We start from the raw sequence: 21,939 nt of genomic DNA, 5'->3' as shown, positions 1-21,939 counted from the left end.
CCATGGACAATTCTGCAACAACTTTGGAAGCAAAACCAGGAAGACTTAATGCAAAATGTACAATCATGCAGTGGAGAAACCAGATGAAACCCCATCAAGGAAGTAGAAGACAAATTCTTCATAGAATTGGATTTCCTCTGTGTTTCACTAGCAGCACTCACATAAGGATATACAATCCAGGATATGAGGATTAAGCCAAAAAGATGTAAGCCTAAACGCTGTAAGAGCCCAGTGAAAACATTATGGTCTTCAACCAGCACCTCTTTTAAGGTGCTGGATTAGAGTGTCAGTTGTCTAGAATTGCTTTTATCTGGACAAATGCTTATCTGTTTAAACTATGTCCTTGCAGGTGGAGGATACTGTAGCTTTAAAACTGTAAGGAAAGATGGTGAAATAGCCTTGCAGTCAGTCTACTAGCTGATGTGCATGTATGGAGGAGTTGATAAATAAGCACGTGCTGTCATTAGAGACCTGTGTGTGGTGAATGCCAGGGGGATGGCTATGCACAGAGCTTTTCCTTGTTAATATTTGGTGGGGGGATAGTTGAGATACCACCCCCCCCCCCTTCCCTGAAGTGTGTGCTGTATTGCAAAATCCTGTGTGTTCCTGGCAGCTGTTGCAGTGGCACACTCCGAGTGCCCCAAGCCTGGCAGTATAATCTAAAGGGAATGCAGTTGAATTGTGATCTATTGCTATATAAAAGGGGGCGGGTCACTCTGCTGGTTCCAGCTCCTTTTCTGTCATTACTGCTGCAGAAGCACCAACCAAAGGCAGCTGGCACGCCTCTTCGTTGGCTCTTACATAATGTGGGGTTTCACAGGGCACTGATGTAGAAATAAAGTCAAACATTCTTGAGGCAGACTCACATTACTTGTATCGCTGGTGCTCACTTCGCTGTGGGGTGTAGGGCTGCTCTTGGGAGGGTGATCTGTGGCCCTGTTTGAGTGAATTTTGGAAGGTGCGCAGGATGGCTCCAAACGACACAAGGGATGAACTTGTTTTCTTTGTGAATGGTAAAAAGGTAAGGAAGATTCCAGCTTCGTGTCCTGATTACTTATTTTTCTGGTAATCTTTTTCCTCCTTTCAAGGTTTCTAATACCAGCATAATTGTCATGGCTTTTACCTATTAAATTGTGAAGACTGCTTATTGCTTTACTAAGTGGCTTTTTCTCTTCTTTGACTTGTGAATCACGCAGACTGGCACAACTATATAACGTTCCTTTTACATTTTAGATTTGTTGGCAATAATTTACTGCAGTTCTGAGGCAACTAAGTAAAGGTGCACTGACTTCATACAGGCATTTCTACTAGAAATCGTTTCAGTAATTACAACAGATCTGGAAAACATATGTAAATATCCATATATAATTTGTATGTTCAGTATGTAATTATGACTTTTGATTTTTAGAAGGGGTTTCAGCAAAACGTTCATTCCATTTCCATTTAGAAAGCTAGAAAGCTCTAAAATCAAAGCCCATTAACTGATACTGTTTCCTAGATCAGCTGCTGACAATTACCCAAGCAGTGACTGTGTCTTGCAGGAGGGTGTGTGGTCCTTGCATATGCTCGACACCTTTGTTTGCCACAAACCCCCTCTCTGTTTGGATTTCCCTGGCTATCGTTGCAGCCTTGACTATTCAAAAGCTTGGAACAAGTCAAGGCTGCCTGTTTTTGAACTACGAGTACCAAGTTAGCTCTGTTTGTGAGCTCAGCTCAATGAGAACCTTGCCCTGCTGCCTTCCCCTTGCCTAGATACTTGGGCAGGGAAACTTGTGCCAAAGTAGCTTCCAGCTGGGAGACTTGGGGAGGGGAGAGGGTTGCATATCCACTGTCTACTGTGGAGCTGAGAGTCTGTGCACTGCTTAGGGGTAAATCACATGCAGCACCAGGTTGGAGTAGAGAATATATATATATTTTATTTAATCCTTTGAGATTAAATAAACACATTATTCTTAGCTGGTTAAAAAGCTCTGTGCCCTGCCCTATAAATGGGCACAGGTTTGGTATCATTTTTCCTTTTGTTGATCTTTCCTGCTAGTTTAATCAAGTCTAAATGTAGGTGAGATTGTTGGTACAATGAGAGTTTTTAGTTATGAATATGGATTCCAAAACTGGATTGGAATTTGAACCTTCCAAGGTACTAGAGCATTTGATACCAAAGTTTTGTTTTATCAAAGTATCAGTAGTTAGGTGAAGAATAAAGCTTATCTAGAATGGATTGCAAGTTAGTAGAAGGGCTTTTGAATGTAATACTGATGTAGAACCCAGTCCTGTTTCTGAGGTTCTCTAAAGAAGGGTGACAACTAAGCTTTGCTTACACAGATCAGGAATGGCTCCTATGTCAATGTTAATTGACATATCAGCCATTCATTGTTTCTAGAGTGAGGTGAAAACTTGAAGCTCCAGGTTAATCATGACTAGGTAATGGAGCCTCATCAAGACTGTGAAGCGGTGGCACAAGATGATTTATGAATTTCATCTGCTGCATTTTCTGCTATGGTGGGCACAGGTGGCATACCATTAACTTGTCATCTTCTTGCTCTGTGAAGGTTTTAGTGACTTCAGCTCCCTACTCTGTGAACCCCACTTTTTGGAGGGTGAACTGGAAGCTCTTTGAGTCTTGCAGTAGGAGGTTGCCACAAACATGTTGGTCAATCCAGACCCTGACACAGGCCAAGTACACTGCCTTTTTTCATTTTCTGGTATGCTCTAATGGAAGAGAATTGTAGTTCTGGTGCCAGAGCTGCTAAGGTTCAAAACCAATATGCTACTCACGGTAGGTATGAAGAGTTTATAAACAAATTCTTGTATGCATTTACAGCTTCAGCGTTTATTAGTGCTTGGGTGTTACAGGAGCATTGCTCTGCAGAAATCAATGGAAGAGCCCTTCTTCCTGGAGGAGACTCTTGGCTAACATGAAAATGTGTATTGGTCAAGGCAAAAAAGAAGGGACTGAGCTGCACAGAGCTGGTTCTGTGGGACTCTTTTATGTGGGGTGAGGCAGAGGGGAATAAAGAGCAGCCTAGACCCTGAAGGCTAGCACTGGAAGGCAAACAGTTCCTTTTGTATCTGTTATCTGTTCTTACTCCGTCCTGAAGCTCATAAATGTGTTGTGAATGGCATTGCCCTTGATGCAATTCAGCAATTTCTGTGGAACTGCAGCTCTTGCTTACAAAAGCCGTATCTCAGAGCTGACCTTGTGTGTGTGTCAAGGGGTTTATCACAGTGCGATCTTGACAGTTGTTGGCTAAGAAAACCCCACCAGGGAATGGTTAATACTACCAGTGGTGTCAACTCATTCCGTATGTCAAGGCTGTCTCAGTATCCTTTCCTGCCGGCTCATGGATGTGACACTGCTAGCAAAGGAGCATATTCCACTGATCAGAGAGGAGAGGCCTTCCTGGGTTGTGCTCTACTCAGAGCCTCTAGTGACATTTTCTTCCTATTCCCTTCTTGGATGTGCTGCCAAAATGGCTTGAGTTACACCACCACCAAATGCAGGTTTAAGAGAAAGAATTGGGCTTATGGGGCAATCCAATCTGTGGCAACGAATGTGGAGTTTGTTGGGACATGTTTGCACAATGAGATGTTATGTGATAGAAGGGGTGGTGGGAAGTGCCTCGGCAATGCTGCTGAAACGGCAGGTAGCAAGGTAGGATGTGGCTCCATCCATAGAGTCCTGGCTAAATATTCCTGTTGATTCGCTGTGAAGAATGTGATAGCATTGCCTGTGAGAAAGGTTACTGCTGCGTGAATTGTTGACAGCTGGACATTGCTAATGGGTTGCCCATATTCTGTCATAGTACAAAACTGTGATAAGAGGTGGTTGATAAGATAGGGACTTTCATGGCAGCAAATCCTTCCCTCTTACTTTAGCCCAGTCTGCAGTGTTGTCAGAGAAAAAGTCTCTTCAGAACAGCTGAGCGTACTTCACATTCAGGACTGTTTATTTTAAGCACCTGTTTACTTCATTGGGTATAAAGCTTGGCACGTAACTAACCCAGAGTTATCTGTGTTAACACAGAGTCTGCCTAGAGTAGAATGGAAAACAACACATGCAATTTAAAACTAATAGTGGCAGCTTTGTTTTCCTCACCTGACAAGTCTGTCTGATGCATATATAGCATGTAATTTTAGTTCAAACATGTGGAGTCAATATTTCTATTCCTGTTCTGAGTGTTAAGAGGGGTGCTGTGCTGGAGGCCACATTAGACCTCTTCCAAAGCCTGTGGATGTTTGACTGCACATAGGACCAGCCAAAATACAGGATTTTTTTTGAGCTTTGGCATTCTCTGGGTCCTACATAAACAGTGAATTACAAGTTTTCATCGTGCTGGTTTAAAGCAAACCAAAATGTTCTCAAGAGCAATAGCAGATTTACATTGTGTGGTTATATTCAGTGTGTTCGTCTGTGTTCTAATCTCGTTGACTTCAGGAAATGCACATTCACAGATTTTAAGGTCCTAGGGGACCTTTACCATTGACTAGTCTGACTTGCTGTGGGGCAGTCTGGTTAAAACCTTCCACCTTCTCTTTTAGTGCCTAATTGTGTGACTAGGGACTAGTGATTGAATTGGGAGCTCGTTGTTCAGAAAAGCATCTGCTTCTCATTTGAAGACCCTAGCTGATGGAAAGCTTAGCATGTTGTTTGGTGAACTAGGAAAGTTTCCATTTTCTTTTCCTTTTTGTTTCTCTATTTAGCTTTCTCAACTACTGTTTTAAATTGAAAAAGCCTTACTTTAACTTTTTGGGAATACTAATTTAAACATGATGCTTTATGTTGGAAAGGCAAAGTTATCTGAGTTAGTGAACGCTGATAGAGAAGAGAGCAAACAAAATACATACTGAAATCCAAGTGTTTTACATAAAAACATGGGGAAGTGAGCTGAATGCCTCTCTGGACCAGGCCATGGAACCAGTGTGTGGGACTGCTTAGCAACTTGTTCCATGTAGTGCTTGAAAAGCTATGGGGCCAGGCTGAGCTCCCTGCTGAGGTGATCTGTGTGTTTAAGATTCCTAGAATCAGTAGGCAAATAGATGTGTACTACAAATACAGCAGTACAGAGCAAATTTGTCTGGAGTCATTTGACTGTCTGTGCCATCCTAACATTTCCAACAAAGTTTCCTTCTGCATTTGATTAATATTTAAGCTACCACATGCAGTGAGATCCACAGTTTTGAACCTGACAAAGTGATGTATCTGGCAATATAAAATTTGGCTTAAAAAGAAAATCAAAACCCCCAGCCAGTAATGAGCAAAAATGAAACATTTTTTTAATCACAGTGTCTAAGTAGGTTGATCCTAATCCCACTGAGGGCAGTGAATACAATTCATTTTCCTTCTATACAAGGACACTGGGGGAGGTGAGCAGGAATTGTTTTGATGGGTAAGATATTGAGCTGTGAATCATATTGTTCTGGGCATCAGACAAGAGAAGATGTTATCCCCACCCACAGGGTTTTAAAATATTTTCAGAACAAATCACAGCAGGTGATTGTAACAAACCAAAGGCTGGTGGTGTCCTGCAGCATGTCATTCTTCATCAATGGCAATGAACAAAAGGGAGGAACAGTAAGAAGTTCTTACTCTATAGCCAACAAGAGAGGCTCGTAAACAAGCATCCCTCTACCGGGACCCTGACTGCAAAGAAATGACTCCTTGCTCTCTGATATTTGAGACCTGGGTTAAACCAAAATGTCCTCCCAACTCTTACCCCTTATCTCCCTCTGATCCCAAGTCTCTGCCAACATTGCTGAGACAGTGGAGTAGTGTGAAGTGACTGAAGTAGGAATCCTGGGCTATAGGTTTCAGCAGGGTAAGAGCATGGATTTGCTCAGGACATGTTCCTACTGCATAACAGGAGCCACTTTCTGATAAAGCTGAATAAAGGGTTGACTTTGGGACTTAACACATGCTTAAATACTTCACTGAAAGTGTGTGGAGCTGAGTGGCTAAATGCTTTGCTGAAGGAAGGCTTAGGCACATGTTTTATTTCTTACTTAACTTTCTGAAAAGGAGCCACTAGGTCAAGCTTTTAATTGCTTGGTTTGAGTACATAGTGGAGTGCTGCTTGGGTTCTTTACAGTAGAATTCTTGAGACATTTTCTTCGAATAATCTTGGTCTTTAAGTATTTTGAAGCTTTTTCTCAGTGCCTGGCTATCTTGGAAGCTGCTTTGAAGGGCTTGCAATGACCATCGGCACAGTCTGAAGGAAGAAACTCAGCTTGATAATGAGAGGATGAGTTGCTGAGAAAGGCTCTTTTCCTGTGAAAAGGGCTCTTGAAGGCCTTTTGTCCATGGGACACTTGTAGTCACAGGTATTTTTTGGAATTATCTGCTCTTGTCTGTTTCCCAGACTACAGCAGAAGGATATACGTGCTTACTCTGAACCAACCGGTCATGAGAGCCACTACATGCTCTTACTTGTTTCTATGCATCCAAAACGTGAGGGAATATGAATGCTCTGCTCTGAATAGCAGCAACAAGTGCTGTATGATTTACAGTAAGACATCTCCAAGCTAGAAGAATGAACTCTGTTTCCTTATAGATTATCCTCGATGCAGGACTGTGAGATGCCAAAAATGGCCAGTTGTGTTTTGTAGCAGCAGCTTTATCGGCTTGTTCTAAAAATGTGGACTCAAATAGGAAGTATGAACCTTGTCTCTTCAGAATAGCCCTGTCACGTGTAAAAGGCATAACATTGAAGCAGTCCAGAGGTTGTGAAGGTTTCTTATCAGGAAGAAAAAAGGCTTGCACAGTTGACCTCTCTTTCAATTTGCCCTTCAAACTGGGAGTGATTAATTTAAATAAACTGTAACTATTGTACTTAGGACTTGCACAATGTAAGAGCCAAGAGCACATGATTGCATTCTGGCACACAGTGAATCTGGAAAAGTTTCTTGACACTTTATTAATAACAGAAAAAGGGGAAGACAAGCTCTGCGGCCATTTGGAGGCAAGGACAGAACTTTGCTTTCTGACCCTTGGGCAGAGCTTCAAGTAAAATCTAATTTTCCTTCTAATAGGTAACTGCTAATACTGTTGTATAGGATGGAGCTGACTCAAAATGTGCAGAGAAAGTTTCCCCTTAGTTGAAATTTCCTATTCCCACATTTAGGATGGCTACTAATGTAACACTGATTTAATGTTAACAGGGAAGAAAGAGAAACTTAAAGAGGTTTGGTACTTGCTGTGTGTCCTGCGGCACCTGTACTGCTCATTTTAGGGTTTCTGCTGTTGGTTTTTTTCTGTGCAAAGACTATTACTGATGCTGTTCCTGTCATTCTGTTTATCTGCTCATTTTTCTGTCTCTTCTAATAGTGATAAGTAGAAGGGACAGGGGTCAGTTATGTATGGTCAGTAAAGATGAGATGCAATTTGGGGAAATGTCAAGAATTCAAAACTTGAGTACAAAACGCCGTTCTTTCCCTCTGCTCACTACTGACTCTATTTGCCATTTCTGAAGATTTGCCTCAGTCTGAAAAACTTTGACATACATAAACGTGTATTTTCTCTGTCACAATAAATTCAAGGAAAAGTTGTGTCTGGATACGTGGCCAACATTGCTGAACCTAGTAAGAGGAGTTAATCAGTGGCTCTCCTTCCTGCTCTGAAAGGAAGTTATAGAAAGACCAAGCTTTCTCCTTCCAACTAACCTATCTATGTTGTTCAGCATCCTCTGTGTAACAGCACCTTTCTCTTCTTTCAGGTGGTGGAGAAAGATGTGGACCCGGAAACAACTCTGCTAACCTATCTGCGAAGAAAACGTATCCAATGTCAGAAGAAACAGCAGAAGGCTTTAAATGCCTACAGCATTTCATAATTGTTTACTGTTCTGCCTGTCACTTGAGTGCTAGGCAGAGCTTGTGCAGAGTGTAAGAGGGAGGGCTCTGCAGGGTCTGGTGTTTCTTGCTGCCAAAGATTACAGCTGGTATTCCAAGCTTAAACAGCAGGAAATTTTAAATAATATTCTTTAAATAAACTTTAAATAATTTATTAATATTTTAAAGGGAAAACTCTCAGTATTACTGGGAATCAGAATAGGATGTAAAGAGAAAAGACAAAAAAAAATGAAGGAAATTTAGATTTGTTCCACATAAATTGTAAAGAATTTTCTGGCCAAAATATTACAGCCGCTTGAACTGCTTGCTTTATCACCCAATAATTGGGGTATTACTGCATACTTAGTATCCAATAACTTGATTATCCTGTGGCCTGTTTATCAGATGACCCGGGGATGCAAACTCAGAGGCAGAGGTTCCCACCACATACTGTGGGCATGTTACAGGGGTGGATGCGAGCAGTCACGTTTCATTCCTGTTTGAAACTGGTCAACACATGAGTCAGATTTGCTTCAGGAGCTGGGTAGCTATTACTGTGATGACCAGGCTGGCTATACTAGGCCTGGTTCAGTAGGTAGTGTCTTCTGAGGTTTTGTCTGACCAGCTGGGTACGTGCATATGCCCAACTATTCACATCTGTGTTGATTTATGCCTTAAAGAGAATCATGTACACTTATTTCACCATGCTGCCATGTTCTGTTTGTCTGGGATCTGAAAGAGGTACAAGAATATAAATCACACTCCTTCAGGGTTTCCAGCAGAACTATCAACAGCCCTATTTTGTCTGACCGTGCTTGGGGTGGATAAAGTTCAAGAGGGAAAATAAGTGGCATGACTCTGTGCCTTTGTGTACTTTTTACCACTAGACCTTTTGTGTGTAAGCTTGTTAATATCTAATGCAAATAGCTCTGTGAAGAGATGACCAGAGCTCTTCAAAACCTTCTGATCTTCTATAAGAACATTCTGATAAACTTATGTTGTAGATGTCTGGTTATGGTCTGGCAAATAGTTTGAGAAACAATTGAGGCAGAGTAGCACTGTTGCCAAGAGGAACATTAGATGACATAGGAAAGCTGTATTTCTGCTGAAGCAGGCACATTTTTGTATGTAAAGTAGACAGTGCTAGAGGCATGATTTAGTGGTGGACTTGGCAGTGTTAGGTTTATGGTTAGACTTGATGATCTTGAAGGTCTTTTCCAACCGAAATGATTCTGATTTCCATGATTCTATGAATATAGTCAGTTCCAGAATCTTTGCAGTGAAGGCAAAGATGATTTGAGTTCCCTGAATCATGATGCTTGTTGCTTTTCCATAGGCTTAGGTTGATTATCTCAGCAAAAGCATGTGTCCATTGCCAATGAAAACTGTTGTTCTTTTCCCACCAAAAACCTCTCAGCATTGGCCAATCCTCTTCACAATAAATAACAGCTTCTAATTACCTTCTAGTGAGTGAAGGAACCCAAAGCAGATGTGACTCAAGGAATTCTTTCCTGAAATCCCTTTGCAGGACATTTGATGTAATGCCTGATTTTAAAGTACAGACATCCACTTTGCAGCCTGTGGAGGAATCTGCTTAGGCTGGTCCACACACTTTGTGAGTTCCCAAGTGTCTCTGCACTGATTCTGTGCATCTCTGCTAGTTCTGCCTCTCAGTGTTTTCTGGGGTCTTACCTGAATCAGGCTGCTGGCAAGTGTGCTTAGCTGGTTTTGTCTGTAGCAATGTGGAAGCCATCATAAATGAGACCAAGAGAGGAGCTGGGGTGGCCAGACCACAACTCTTGAGATGCAGGTAGTTTGTGGGTAGTTCAAGTGCAGCTCCTGTGTCAGTGCTTATCTGTGTGACTTATAGAACTGTGTGACTGCTCTGCCTGGGCACCTTCTAAGTAGCAGGAATCACCAGGTGGAGGAAGAAGTCAACCACCACTGGTGAGAGGTGCTGAAGGAGATGTCACCATGTGTCTTGGGGATGTGGTGCATGCCTGAACAGCTCCCGCTCACTGTTTTGCCCACAGTTGCTGACTGCTTTGTTTCCTTTATATCAATTCCTTTTCTGAGTCTAAAGAAAAGGGGGAACTATTGAAGTTCAGACACTTTTTTGTTTATCCTAAAAGTCTATTTGAACATGAACTGCCTCCCTATTAGGGCTTTGGGTGTTGATCTTGGAGCTCACATGCTAGCATTTGAAACTTTGCTTATGTTGAGTTAAATTATTAGGCATTAAAAATGAGTGTTTGGTCTCCAGCAAGAACATGTTGCTAAGCCTTGATTGACACCTCTTTGAGTAGGCTTCTGCCAACATTCTTTGTTTTCCTTGATTCCTGTTCTCTCAGTGGGCTTATGTGGAACCAAACTAGGCTGTGGAGAAGGTGGATGTGGTGCTTGCACTGTAATGATATCCAAGTATGATCCGTTTCGGAAGAAAATCCTGTATCCTTTGCAATCTGAACTCTTCAACAGAGAAATGAAATGGGGACAGATCCAGATTCTTGACATTCCGGAAATGGTGCTGTTTTTAACAAAAGTTATATAATGTATGTTTCTGCCAAAACATAGTTTTTCACTTTCAGAACATAAACTCAAGACAAGAAGATGTTTTTTCCTACAGCATTACACAGTGCTGGTAGGGAACTATTTCACTGTGCCCTGAAATATTTGTACTGATTCTAGCTTGCAGGCCATCTGTCTTTTCCCAATTGAGAATAGCTTTATGTTCCTTTCTTGCAAAGTAATGTAACTCTTGGTTGTGATCACCCAAATAATGATTACCGTGATAAAATCTTTATTGCTGTTGTATTACTGCAATAATCTGGTTTCTCTATGCCAGCAGTTATTCACTTTTTCTCTGCTTCTATTGTATCCTTCAGAATTACTCTTATTTCCTAAGACACAAACTTCTTTGTGTTCTCTCTTTAATTGATGAGGGGAGCAATGGAATCAAACAAAACAGGGAATAGAGAGAGAGGATGAGGCAGAGGAAAAGCAAGGAAATCTTGGATATATTTGGAATAATGCCTGAAGATACTTTAACTTGGGATCAACTTAGTGGTTCTGCTTAGTAATGTGGTCTTGAACAGGGTATCTTTAGGGTCATTATTCTGTTTTGATAGAAACGAAATAAAGCAGCTAATTCCTATGAGAATTTTGGCACCATTATTTTATTTATAATATAATTATATATATTATAATATATTATTATATTATATTATATCTATAATATAATATTACTCTATTTCTTCAGCCTGGAATTTTTCATGTTGTCTGCCATCTAGAAATTGTTTCCTAGGCAAAAGGCCAAGAACTCGATGCTTTTCTGTAACTTTGTGAGTGGGACAGACCAGCTATATAACATCTTGGTATTTGTTGTCTGCCTCTATGAATTATTTGGTTTCTGTAAAGGTTAACATGCAACAAGGATGTTTCAAGTTCTAATTTCTAGGTCAAATCCTGGTGCATACTTAGTTTAAAGTTCAAGTGAAGTTGATGAGAACTTTGGCTGGTGTTAAGATTGGTCATGTAACGAATACCTGTATCACATCTGTTTAAGTTCTCCTATTGTGTCCACTGCTACAGTTTCTGAGTACTCTTCGGTCCTCCTGTCCACTTTTTCCTTTGTTGAGCAGCACTGGCAAAAGAAATGACCTTAATTTATTATTTTAGCCACCATACTGCCAATGCTTGCCTCTTCCCTATCTGTGCCCTTCATCATGTAGCTGTAACTACTGTTGAAGGCATAGGAAACACAAAATCCAGGCTGCACCCAGCCCAGGTAAGTTATTAATACTGGCAACTTTAAAACCCTCTATTCATGTTTTCTTCTCATGTTAATGAATTCTGTTGCAAGATGTTGGGACCTCTGTCATAATGTTAAACGTGGGAGTTTGACTTCCCACATTGAGTAGTCTTTACTTGCAGGAATGCCTACGTGATGGAATCAAACGTCTGGGTCAGTGCTGCAGCTCTGTTACACCCTAGCAAGTTAGCTGATGCTATCCTGGCTGAATTGATAATGCATTTGTTTTAGGGGTATGTGGCTGTGTTTGGTCTGCATCCTGGACCAAATCCCAGAAACTGGGAAGACTGATGTTATGGTGAAAACCTATACAATGACCTGGAGCCAGGAATCTGAGTTAGGCTTTGGCTGTTCTGTGGTCTTCCATGAAAGACCTTGGTTTCTCATCCTGTGTAGTTAGGAACCTTCCCTGCAGTAGAGCAGTAAGGCTTGGTTCAGCAATGTTTCTGGAATCCCAAAATATTCTTGGTGGGGAGGAGTGACAGGAAAGTGAAGCCTTGCTCTTCTAGCAAGGTGTTATAATGCGCTTTTTGTGGAAGCCTCAGCTTTGTCAGGGATTCTGTTCCTTTAGAAGGAATTGTGATTCATCTCAGTTTGTACAGCAGGTAGGACTTGTGCCAATATCTGAGACAGTAAACAACAAAGTGATGAGTATGTTAAACATGCATGAATGGATGGCAGCTAGGCTGACCTTTGTTTGCTTGTCTTCTTTTCCTTATCTCCCCTGAAGATTCTAACAGCTAAGTTTTGAAAGTCACACTCATGTCTGTACAAGTAGCCCCAACTTTTCTAGCATGGTAGATCTGGAGAACTCCTGATCTCTTTGGAGGTTTTAGTTGCCTTCAGTTGGGAATTCAAAGCCTGGATGCATACTTTTCAGAGAGTTCTCTTATTTTGCAGTCTGCTTCACACCGTATTTGACCATCTCATCAGAGAACATCTGATGATAGTTTTAGCTCCTCTGGTGAGATTGTGGTTTTTTTTTAACAGGGGTGTTACAGAAAGAAGCACAACAGTGAACTTGATCTCGTGACCTCATGGTTGTTGTTACTTTTTCTCAGGAGAGAATAGCAAAAAGTCATGGGTCCCAATGTGGCTTTTGCACTCCAGGCATTGTCATGTCCATGTACACGTTGCTTCGGAACAAACCTGAGCCCAAAATGGAGGACATAGAAGATGCTTTCCAAGGTAATACTCATAGCCCTGCAGACCTGCAGCCTGTTCTGCTTTTATTACATCTGCTTCACCAAACGGGATTGAGGTGCACCTTTGGTTAATGTGTTTCATTAAAGACAGCCAATTGTCATGAAGTTAAGAGGTAGCTTTTACCCTAGGAGACTGGCCAGGTGCTATGTGAACAAAAATAGAGTGTGGAAAATCTCACAGAAGCTCCTTGTTTGCCCTGAAGTAGGGGCAAGTAGCCTCAGTCTTGGATTAAGATGCCACTAATTTTCACATCTTGTTTATTCATTGCTGTCACAAGAGCCTGCAGAGGTGACAGCATCTGTGCCAGCCAACCTCATGTTGTAAAGCGTAAAGACAGCAATATAGGTGATGGAGTGGGGCAGAATCCAACTGTGTAAATCATATGAGGGGCTGCTGTTATTGCTGAGGTTATTGCTATTACCATGCTTCTGGCAGTGACCCACGAGGAAATCAGATGCAGGAGAAAGCAACCTCTGTAATTCAGGAGACTGGATAGCTGGTATACTGACTACACTCACACAGTTGAGGTAGATGCATACTGAATGAGGCAGATTGCATTTTTTTTTTCCTAATTAATTTCAATGGAAAACGATGGTAGGATTGTTGCAAGATTATTAATGAAATTTTCCTCTTCCCAGTTCTTTCATTAACTTTACCCAGGTTTGACAAGCTTTTGTGGGAATAATAAAATGTTCTAAAAGAAGAGATGTTTTTCAGCCAAATGACACTGAATCTTTATCCTTTTGCTCTGGTAATGTAGGGAATTTGTGTCGGTGTACGGGATACAGACCAATTCTGGAAGGATACAGAACATTTGCTAAAGTAAGTGGCTTCAGATAATGTTTAAAACAAATCTGGAAGGCTGGCTGTCTTTCTGTTACTGAAATACAGCTTGAGATGAAACAGCAATGAAAGAAATATATATACATGCCACAACAGCCCACCGCAAACTCTTGACCACTTTGTATGTGCTTCATGCATTAATAATGCAGGCAGACCAACTCCTTTACTCACTCCAGTTGGTGGAAGTGGAGTACCTGGTGGTTCGTTTATGGATCACAGGTTATCAGACTGATTCTTTTCTGTAAGTTCTCAGTGTCACTGCATAATGCAGCTTGCACATGATCCCTGATGTGGAAGAAGTGTGAAGGTATGGTGCATGAATAGGGACACACTGTGGGGGTATCTAAGGAGAAAGCTGCTTTCTTGAAAGATTAGCTGCGGAGCTGAAAAAGCTCTGGAAAGAAGCTATAGCTCTTGCCTAGAATTCACCTGCTGGTTTGAGTGAGGTATAAAGCTTTGCCTTCAATTTTCTCTAGTCCCTTTGTTCCTGAAAGGCTGCTGGAGTCTGTGAAGAAAAGGAGATCATTAGGTACTTCAGTGATTTTTAGCCACTTACGGGGCTACTCTGGTATTAAATATCACAAGTAAAGAATTTAGAATGCTGCCCATTGATTTCATTTTATTATCCAGAATTACGATCAATAAAAAATACAAACAGGAGTGAGATCCACTACAAATGGCTGATAAACACAGTCGATACAGTCTACTTGGATTTCCAACAGGCTTTCAACAGTGTCTCACCAAAGGCTTTTAAAGACAATAAGCGGCCATGGGGTAAAAGGAAAGATCTCTGTATGGATGAAAGATTGGTTAAAAGGCAGGAAATGGCAGGTAGGAGAAAATCGTGTGTTTTTGCAATGGAGAGAGGTCACTTGTGGAGTTCTGCTGAGACGTGTGGTGTGTGTGAGGTTATTCAAGATATCCCTAAATGCAGTGGAAAAGAGTCATGTGAGAAGTAAGTTAACAGATGTTGTGTTAGTCTGGGTAGTGAGGACGGAAACAGACTTTGAGGGATTTCAGAAGGACTTTACAAACCTGAGAGACTGGAGAATAGAATGGGATAAAAAATTCAGGGCAAATAAATGCAAAGCAATTTACAGAAAGAAAGGCAGTCCTCATTTCACATCTAATAGGACAGACTGAGCAGACACAAGGTCATCTTCCTGTTACATGCAGGAAGATGATCTTGGAGGTGTGGTGGAGTTCCACAAAGCATCAGCTCAATGCTCACTGGCAGTCAAAACAACACTTCAGAGGCTAGAGAACAAAACGGAAAGCACTGCCATGCCTCTGTCTGCATTATGGCTCTTCCTGCACTTGAGTACTCTGTGCAGTTCTGGTCCTCTCGTCTCCTACAGGGTACAGCAGAATAGGGGAAGATTCAGAGAAGTGGAATAAGGATCACATCTGTGGTAATCTGGTTGCCATACAGGGAAGGAGTAAGGAAAGGGCTCTACACAGCCCATGTACTGGTTTGTGGTGATCTCTGAGAGAGATCTATAAAATTGTGACTGGCAGGTGGAATGTGGAATCTGCTGTTTGCTGCCTTTTCCAATACAAGAGCAAAGTGTCAAGAAATGAAACTAGTAGAAGTCAGGTTGAAAACAAACAAAGGGAGATCTGCCATATCAGGTAGCTGACCTGCAGAACTCACCAAAGGGCGCTGTGGGCACCAAAAACTTGCACAGGCTTCAGGGGAGACTGAGCATGTACTTGGACTGAGAGCTGTGGAGGGTTACTAAAGAGACAGAAACTACACTGGGTTAAGATAGTCCCCTGAGCTGAATGCAGCTGGATGCTGGTAGAGTCCTAGGTATTGTATTGTATGTGCTTGTCCCTTTTATTCTTCTCTCAGTATTTCCTCACAGCTCCTCCTAGACCAGAGATACTGTCTGAATGATCAGAGTAGTTCCAAACTAGGACAAGAGGTCTATCAGTAGACTGGACACAACCTAGCCATCACACTGCAGGGTACTGCCTTCCACTGACAAGGGAAATCCTACTTGCTTGTCAGCTTCCATCCCCCATTTCTGCTTTGGATGTAATAAATGTCGGATCTCTCAAAAGCAAATCAAGTCTAGAATCTGCATGTGTTTCTCAGAACAGTTTTTGTCCCCGCAGGACTTGAATTGTTGTGACAGAGTGGCCAATGGCACTGGATGCTGTCGTAGTGAGAGAGAAAATAGCATGGTAAGCTGAATTTTGAAAAGCCATCATTTGCAATGTAATATTAGAGTTTTGATGTTTTAGTCACCTCTGCTGTGGTGCAGATATTCAGAGCCATCTCAGCTTGTTTGAACGCCTGCTCTTGGAAAACACTGCCACGGAGTATGGTCCTGACTGGCGTGAATAGCCATCATGACATAGGTTTTACACTAGTGAGCTATACACATTCTTTCTGAATGTGGGAGGTGTAACTCTTTTGTTAAATACCATGGTGACAACTGTAAGAATGTGTTACCAGCTTCTGGTATATTGGAGCAATACATCTTTGTGTGAAAACAGATCTAAACCCCACTTAATTCCCCAGTACAATCTTTCCCAAACTCTGCAGTCCAATGATGAATGGAGTAATTTAATCACTGTTCAAATTAATGGTACAATTGGAAGCTTTTGGGATATCTGGAGGAAAACAATCACATTTTATGTGCCAGTTGAGGTGCAAACAATGGAGAGATGAAAACACAAATTAGGACATAAGGTAGTGCAACTATAAAGTGAATTTAGGAAAGAGAGAATATAATGAAATTATTTGCCAGGAATTCCAGTGAATTCCTCTGGATTTTTTGCTAGGAAGCATTCAGTGTTGCATGAAATATTGCAGCAATTAGGACTGCTTGGAGTTCTTTTGTCAAAGTAGCTTATCAATGAAAAACATTACTACATAAAAGGGAAGGAATATGTCATGTAAAAGCTGGAATATTCTGACTTTGTGTAGAATAGCTGAAGCGTGCTTGTTACTTCTTTAGAATGGGGGCTGCTGTGGAGGAAAAGCCAATGGCCCAGGCTGCTGCATGAACGGGAAAGAAGGCAATGTGGTAAGGTGCCCTTCAACTATTAGTTTTTCCTCTGTTGCTGATGTTTTGAAGTCTTAGCTCTGGCTTGTTCTGTGCCAAACCCCACTGTTTTGTATTTAGCTGTATTTATGCAAATCTTACCTCAGACAAGGTACCTTTGTAATTTAACATGCCAATGTGAAAGTGATGTCTCTTCCAATTGGCAAAGGCCTGTTAATGTGTTCAGGGCTTGGGTTCTGGGTTCTGACTAGACATGCACTGTGATCAGAAAAATACGAACACCCAAAACTCTGAATCAAGTGATATCTTTTTGCTGTGTTTGCCATCCTTTGCTCCATTAAATAGTAATAGGGATTTGACTGGAAAGAGGAACAAGTTAGTGTCGTATGCAGATAGCTTTCTTCTCTGCCACCCAGCCATTTGCATTATCTCTGTCACAGAAAATGGTGTCCTCCAGCCTGTTCAATTCTTCTGAGTTCCAGCCATTGGACCCCACACAGGAGCCAATCTTCCCTCCAGAGTTAATGGTAAGCTCATTCAAAAAGAAATAGTATGTGGTTCATTGGTTTCATTGTGCTGCACAGGGTTTGAGTGTCCGCAGTGTCTCTGCCCCAAGGAAATGGCGAGCAGAAGATGGCTGCTGATAAAAGATGGATGGGCATGAATGCTTCCCTGTTGTATAAAAGAGAAGGCTTTTAAGCCAATGTGACTTAAAAGATATGCAGGCCAAGTGCTCGCCCCAGCTGGCTGGCTTTCCTCACTTGTTTCTCACCTTACGTGACTGCTCTTGGGTTGCCTTCCTTTCTGGTCACTGCCCCATGGGTGGAATAGTTGCTGACATCTAGATTTTGATTTACTAGGTCAGACGTGAACTTCTACATTAAAACAGCTGTATCTGAGCTAATGACCCTGCGTTCTCTTTATAGTGTAGGAAAAGAAGTAGGAGCTATGGGATGTAGCTGAATATATGTTTGAACTAGATGACTTTGCAAAAGCACCATCTTCTGCACTCAGTGTAGCAGGAGTAGCAGTTGGCTAGCTCACACTGACAGGAAAAGTTAGGTGAGATTAGTTTCCCTCCATGTTTTATTCCTTTCTTTTGGGGGGTAGTTTTCACCTAAGCGAACGTGTCCCAGCCAGGAATCTAGTCCACGACATGGCGTGTTTACGGCTTCCTTCACATTTAACAAACAACTGAAATTCAGTTGTTTGTTCTGCTGCTGCACCCAGCCTAAATGTGTCATGAGCTACAGCATGAGGAGGTTCTCATATATAGCATAATATATATTTAACATGAGATAGGTCCCGTCTGCTTCTTCTCTAAGATGTTCTCCTGCCTAAAGGTTGATCTGATGTTGCTGAGGGGCAGCTGTGTAAGTCTGTTTTCTTCAATCACTGGATGAAGGAATTAAAGGAACCAGAATCTGACTTTACAGCTGGTAACTCAAATTCAGCAGTGCTAAGGACTGACATTTTTGCAGCGAGATGAGAATGGAAAACCCATTACCTCCAAGATGGCTGAAGCCACAGGCATCTGCCAGAACTTTGGTGAGTTGCTTAGAGGTCTTGCTAGGGAGATGTGTCTGCAGAATGCAACCGGAAATATCAGGAAGGAAAAACTCTTGTCAGCATGAAAAAGACTCTTGGAACTGCTAGCAGAAGGATGGGGAATAGCTACCTGCCAACAACAGTGTGGATATCACAGCTAACCATAAGTAACTTTACTAAGATGGAGCCTGGCCTGGCATAGGCGTGGGCAGCATGTGGGCAGGGATTCTTGGCTTGAGCCAAGCTCTAGCTGAATTCACTATCTATAGGCTGAGTTCTATGTGAATTCACTTTTGCAGACTCAGAATAACAAACAGCAGAAACAGCTGTGTTTCAAAGGCGAGCGTGTGATGTGGATCCAGCCTACAACTCTCAAGGAATTGGTGGCTCTCAAATCCCAGTACCCCAATGCCAAGCTCGTTGTGGGGAACACTGAAGTGGGTAAGAGGAAGAGCTGGTGCTCATTATGAGCATTTGGAACTCTTTCAATGGAGTGTTTTGTGATAGTTGTGCAAATGTAAACCTCCTTTATGCCATTGCTGTTAAATAGGTGTTTAATCTTCAGGTTTTATGTAAGAATAAAATTTCCTCTTGGGTAGCTTAATCTCACAGTGAATGTTTTTCCCTGTTCTTTGCTGTGTTGGATGAGAAAACCATGCTTATCTAGACCTCTAAGCTTATGTGCTGGGTTTGTGGAATTTTGAGAAGACCGAGTGGCACAGCAGAAAATGTCTTCATAAACAAACAAATTCAGTTGTGAAACCTGTGCTTTAAAAGGTTTGTCAGTGAGTAAACTGTTAGACTTGAAATCTTACTGTTTTTTCCCCCCAAATACATACTTCTGCAAACATAAGTACTGAGGAGGAGAGTGCAGACATATTTAGTAATACTGTTATCCTGAGCAACTGTTTCAGGTGACAATCCCCAAACTTTGTATGGTTCATTGCATTCATTGCTCTTTCCTGAAGGATTATATACAACAACAGCCAAGTTACGCAAGTACTAAACAGTGTATTTTAGGTTATTGTAAGCCTAGAAAAGAGTCTCTAAAACTTCCCTATGAGAATCCTGGTATTAGTGGAAACCAGCTTTTTGTTTGGTATCTCTGTGACCTTATATAATCACAGATGGTCAATGAACTGACTCTTTAATAGGCTTGCTGCCATTTCATTGGGAAACAGCTTAGGCTCTCTATCATCTCTGTGTAACTGAAGGAGTCTTACTTTTCCTTAAGGTATTGAGATGAGGTTAAAGAACATGTTGTATCCAGTGATAATAGCACCAGCATGGATCTCTGAAATGAATGCTGTTCAGCACACTGAAACAGGTGAGCAATAAAGAGGCAGAATGTCTGTGAAGTGAGTAGGGACTCCTTTGAATAATAAAGAGGATATGAAGGAAAATCCCAAGATGAAAAACTGCTTTCTGTATGCATCAATTCCTCTCCCATGCAGGGGATCAAGTGAGTGATATATAAAATTAGTTTGAGAATCAGAGGGCTTTCACTAGAGGGTATATTAGACCCTGTTTGATGCATCATGGTTTAAGTATATTAACTGGGTTAATAATGGATTTCAATGAGCAATCTTTTTAATTAGACAATTAGTAGCTGGGGGAAAGATGCTGGATTTGACCATCTAAGGAACTAAGTGAAGTATTGCATTTATCTTTGTGGTGGGAACAGGTCAACCTTACAAATATTAAGAAGTAATTAGGACAATGTAGTGCGTGTGGTCCAATGCTTGGTAGCACGTTTAAGCTCTAGAAACTGGAGAGGAGTTGGAGTTCACTTCTCGAAGGATAAACTAATACCTATAGGAGGACAATATGGTTCATAATACACTGAAGCAAGAGGGTATAGTGGGTTACTGTCATGTGAGAGGCAGTACCACCATGAGCTGTGATTTAAAGGTGAATTGTGTTCTGGGGATGTGATGCTTACATGCAATGCATACAAAGTAGGCCAGTGTGACTGAATGTCTTCTCTAAGCCCTGCTGTCTAATTAAACTCGGTGACATCTAAGCTTTGTAGGCGCAGTTATAACCATCCTCCTGTACTTTGATGTTTGGGAGAAAAACAGTTCTTTTCATTTGTTTACAGGGATCACCTTCGGTGCTGCCTGTACCCTGAGCTCAGTAGAGGAGGTGCTGAGAAAAGCAGCAGCAGAGCTTCCTCCTTACAAAACAGAGGTCTTCCAGGCTGTCCTTGAGCAGCTGAGGTGGTTTGCAGGACCACAGATCAGGAACGTTGCTGTAAGTGACTCAGGAGTATCAGGGACTAAAATTGAGAGCTCAGTCTGAGGAGCTGGCCCGCATCATCCAGTCTTGGTGTGCTGTGTGCTTTTCACATGAGAACATTTGCAAATCTAGCTAAAGAAGGTACTATGCATAAACCAACTCCAGGAACTGATAGCAACTTGGGTCTTGGTGCCTGTGTTCACAGGTTTAGCAAGCAAGGGAAACAGAACCATAGCAGCTGTCCAGGTCTGTTACCAAAAAAAGTGGGGAAACTGTACTGAGATTTGACTAATTCAACAAATATGTATGTAGAGTGCTGAATAAACCTCAAACAAGCAGCTCTGTAGATTTTTGCCAGCACAACTATGGTAGTCACAGTGTTAATGCATCAGATGTGGCAAATTTTCGTCTAGTTTTAAAGGGAAAGAAGAGGTGGGTTTGATGTGTTCAGACTCCAGATACTAAAATGAAAGGTGAAGCAAGCAGATGAACCAACCTACCAAACGTGAAATTTTGCTCCACAAGGTAGCGTGCCATTTGTATGGCAGCCAAGAACTTGGGTTCCTGAATATTACTGAAAAGGTTCTCCATACTTTCATGGATCTTCCCTTAACTGCAGCTATAGCGATTGAATTTTGATATTGTTGGGTATATGTGGTTTGAGCATATAGTAGTTCTGATGCATTACCCAAAGACTGTTCCTAAAACTGTTGGTATTTACTGGGACAGCAACTGATTTCATGGCTTTTACATTTACCCACTTCGTTGAAAGCCTGAAATTGCTGAGTGAACAGGAAGAATTTATCAAAGCAGAGCTAAGCTCTAGTGCACTGTGTATGGAGTAATGCACATACAAGATGCTTCAGGTTTTTGACTATTTATCTGATGACTGTATTATAATTCCAGGCTCTTGGTGGGAACATAATGACAGCAAGCCCCATTTCTGACTTAAATCCTGTGTTAATGGCAAGTGGAAGCAAGTTGACTCTGGTATCAAATGGTAAGTTAATTGCATTTCCTTGTGGCACTTAGGGGAGTGGGATAGTCAACAGTCCTCTGCCATGGATTATAATGTTTGGTCAGAACTTGAAGGTGGAAATTAACATTGCATTTGATCCTTGTGGATTTTGCAGATAAAGATTGAAACTGTTGCTTGGTTTTGTGGTTTTTTGTTTTTTTTTCCTATGAAGAAAGCCAAATGTCTTCATTTGTGTTTGCTCTTGGGAAGAATTTTTTTGGGATAGGATCCCTGAAATGGACCTTCTGATCAGTGACTTTCTCTTGTACTGGTTTGTGTGCAGGCCAAGGAAAGGGTAAAGAGGGAATTACACTGGGCTGTTGGAAACTGGTTCAGCTGGAGGCTCAGCTTTAATTAGATAAAGAAGGAGGGAGATCGATCAGTTCCTGTCTAAATAAAACTTTATATGTAGGCAGAAGCTGTCATAGAGTCCTAAG

At 41.6% G+C, this 21,939-nt stretch overlaps 1 protein-coding gene across 1 annotated transcript in view; it reads left to right on the top strand.

Annotated features, from left to right (window-relative positions):
- Positions 1–967: 967 nt before the first annotated feature.
- The window catches only part of XDH (xanthine dehydrogenase), a gene marked incomplete at both ends in the record, with an annotated part of 48,263 nt that continues 27,291 nt past the window's right edge, over positions 968–21,939 (top strand). Inside the window, 12 exons of the mRNA XM_080616564.1 lie at positions 968–1,021; positions 7,710–7,767; positions 10,173–10,269; positions 11,500–11,608; positions 12,694–12,820; positions 13,599–13,660; positions 16,651–16,719; positions 17,139–17,225; positions 18,546–18,687; positions 19,481–19,573; positions 20,348–20,499; positions 21,391–21,484. Of these exons, the coding sequence (XP_080472690.1) occupies positions 968–1,021; positions 7,710–7,767; positions 10,173–10,269; positions 11,500–11,608; positions 12,694–12,820; positions 13,599–13,660; positions 16,651–16,719; positions 17,139–17,225; positions 18,546–18,687; positions 19,481–19,573; positions 20,348–20,499; positions 21,391–21,484 (1,144 nt within the window). The remainder of the gene's footprint in view (positions 1,022–7,709; positions 7,768–10,172; positions 10,270–11,499; positions 11,609–12,693; positions 12,821–13,598; positions 13,661–16,650; positions 16,720–17,138; positions 17,226–18,545; positions 18,688–19,480; positions 19,574–20,347; positions 20,500–21,390; positions 21,485–21,939) is intronic.

This window comes from Psittacula echo (genome assembly GCF_963264785.1).
Source record: "Psittacula echo genome assembly, chromosome: 4".
Classification (NCBI taxonomy): Eukaryota; Metazoa; Chordata; class Aves; order Psittaciformes; family Psittacidae; genus Psittacula; species Psittacula echo.
Note: the sequence above shows the minus strand (reverse complement) of the source record. Positions and strands in the feature narration are given on the sequence as shown.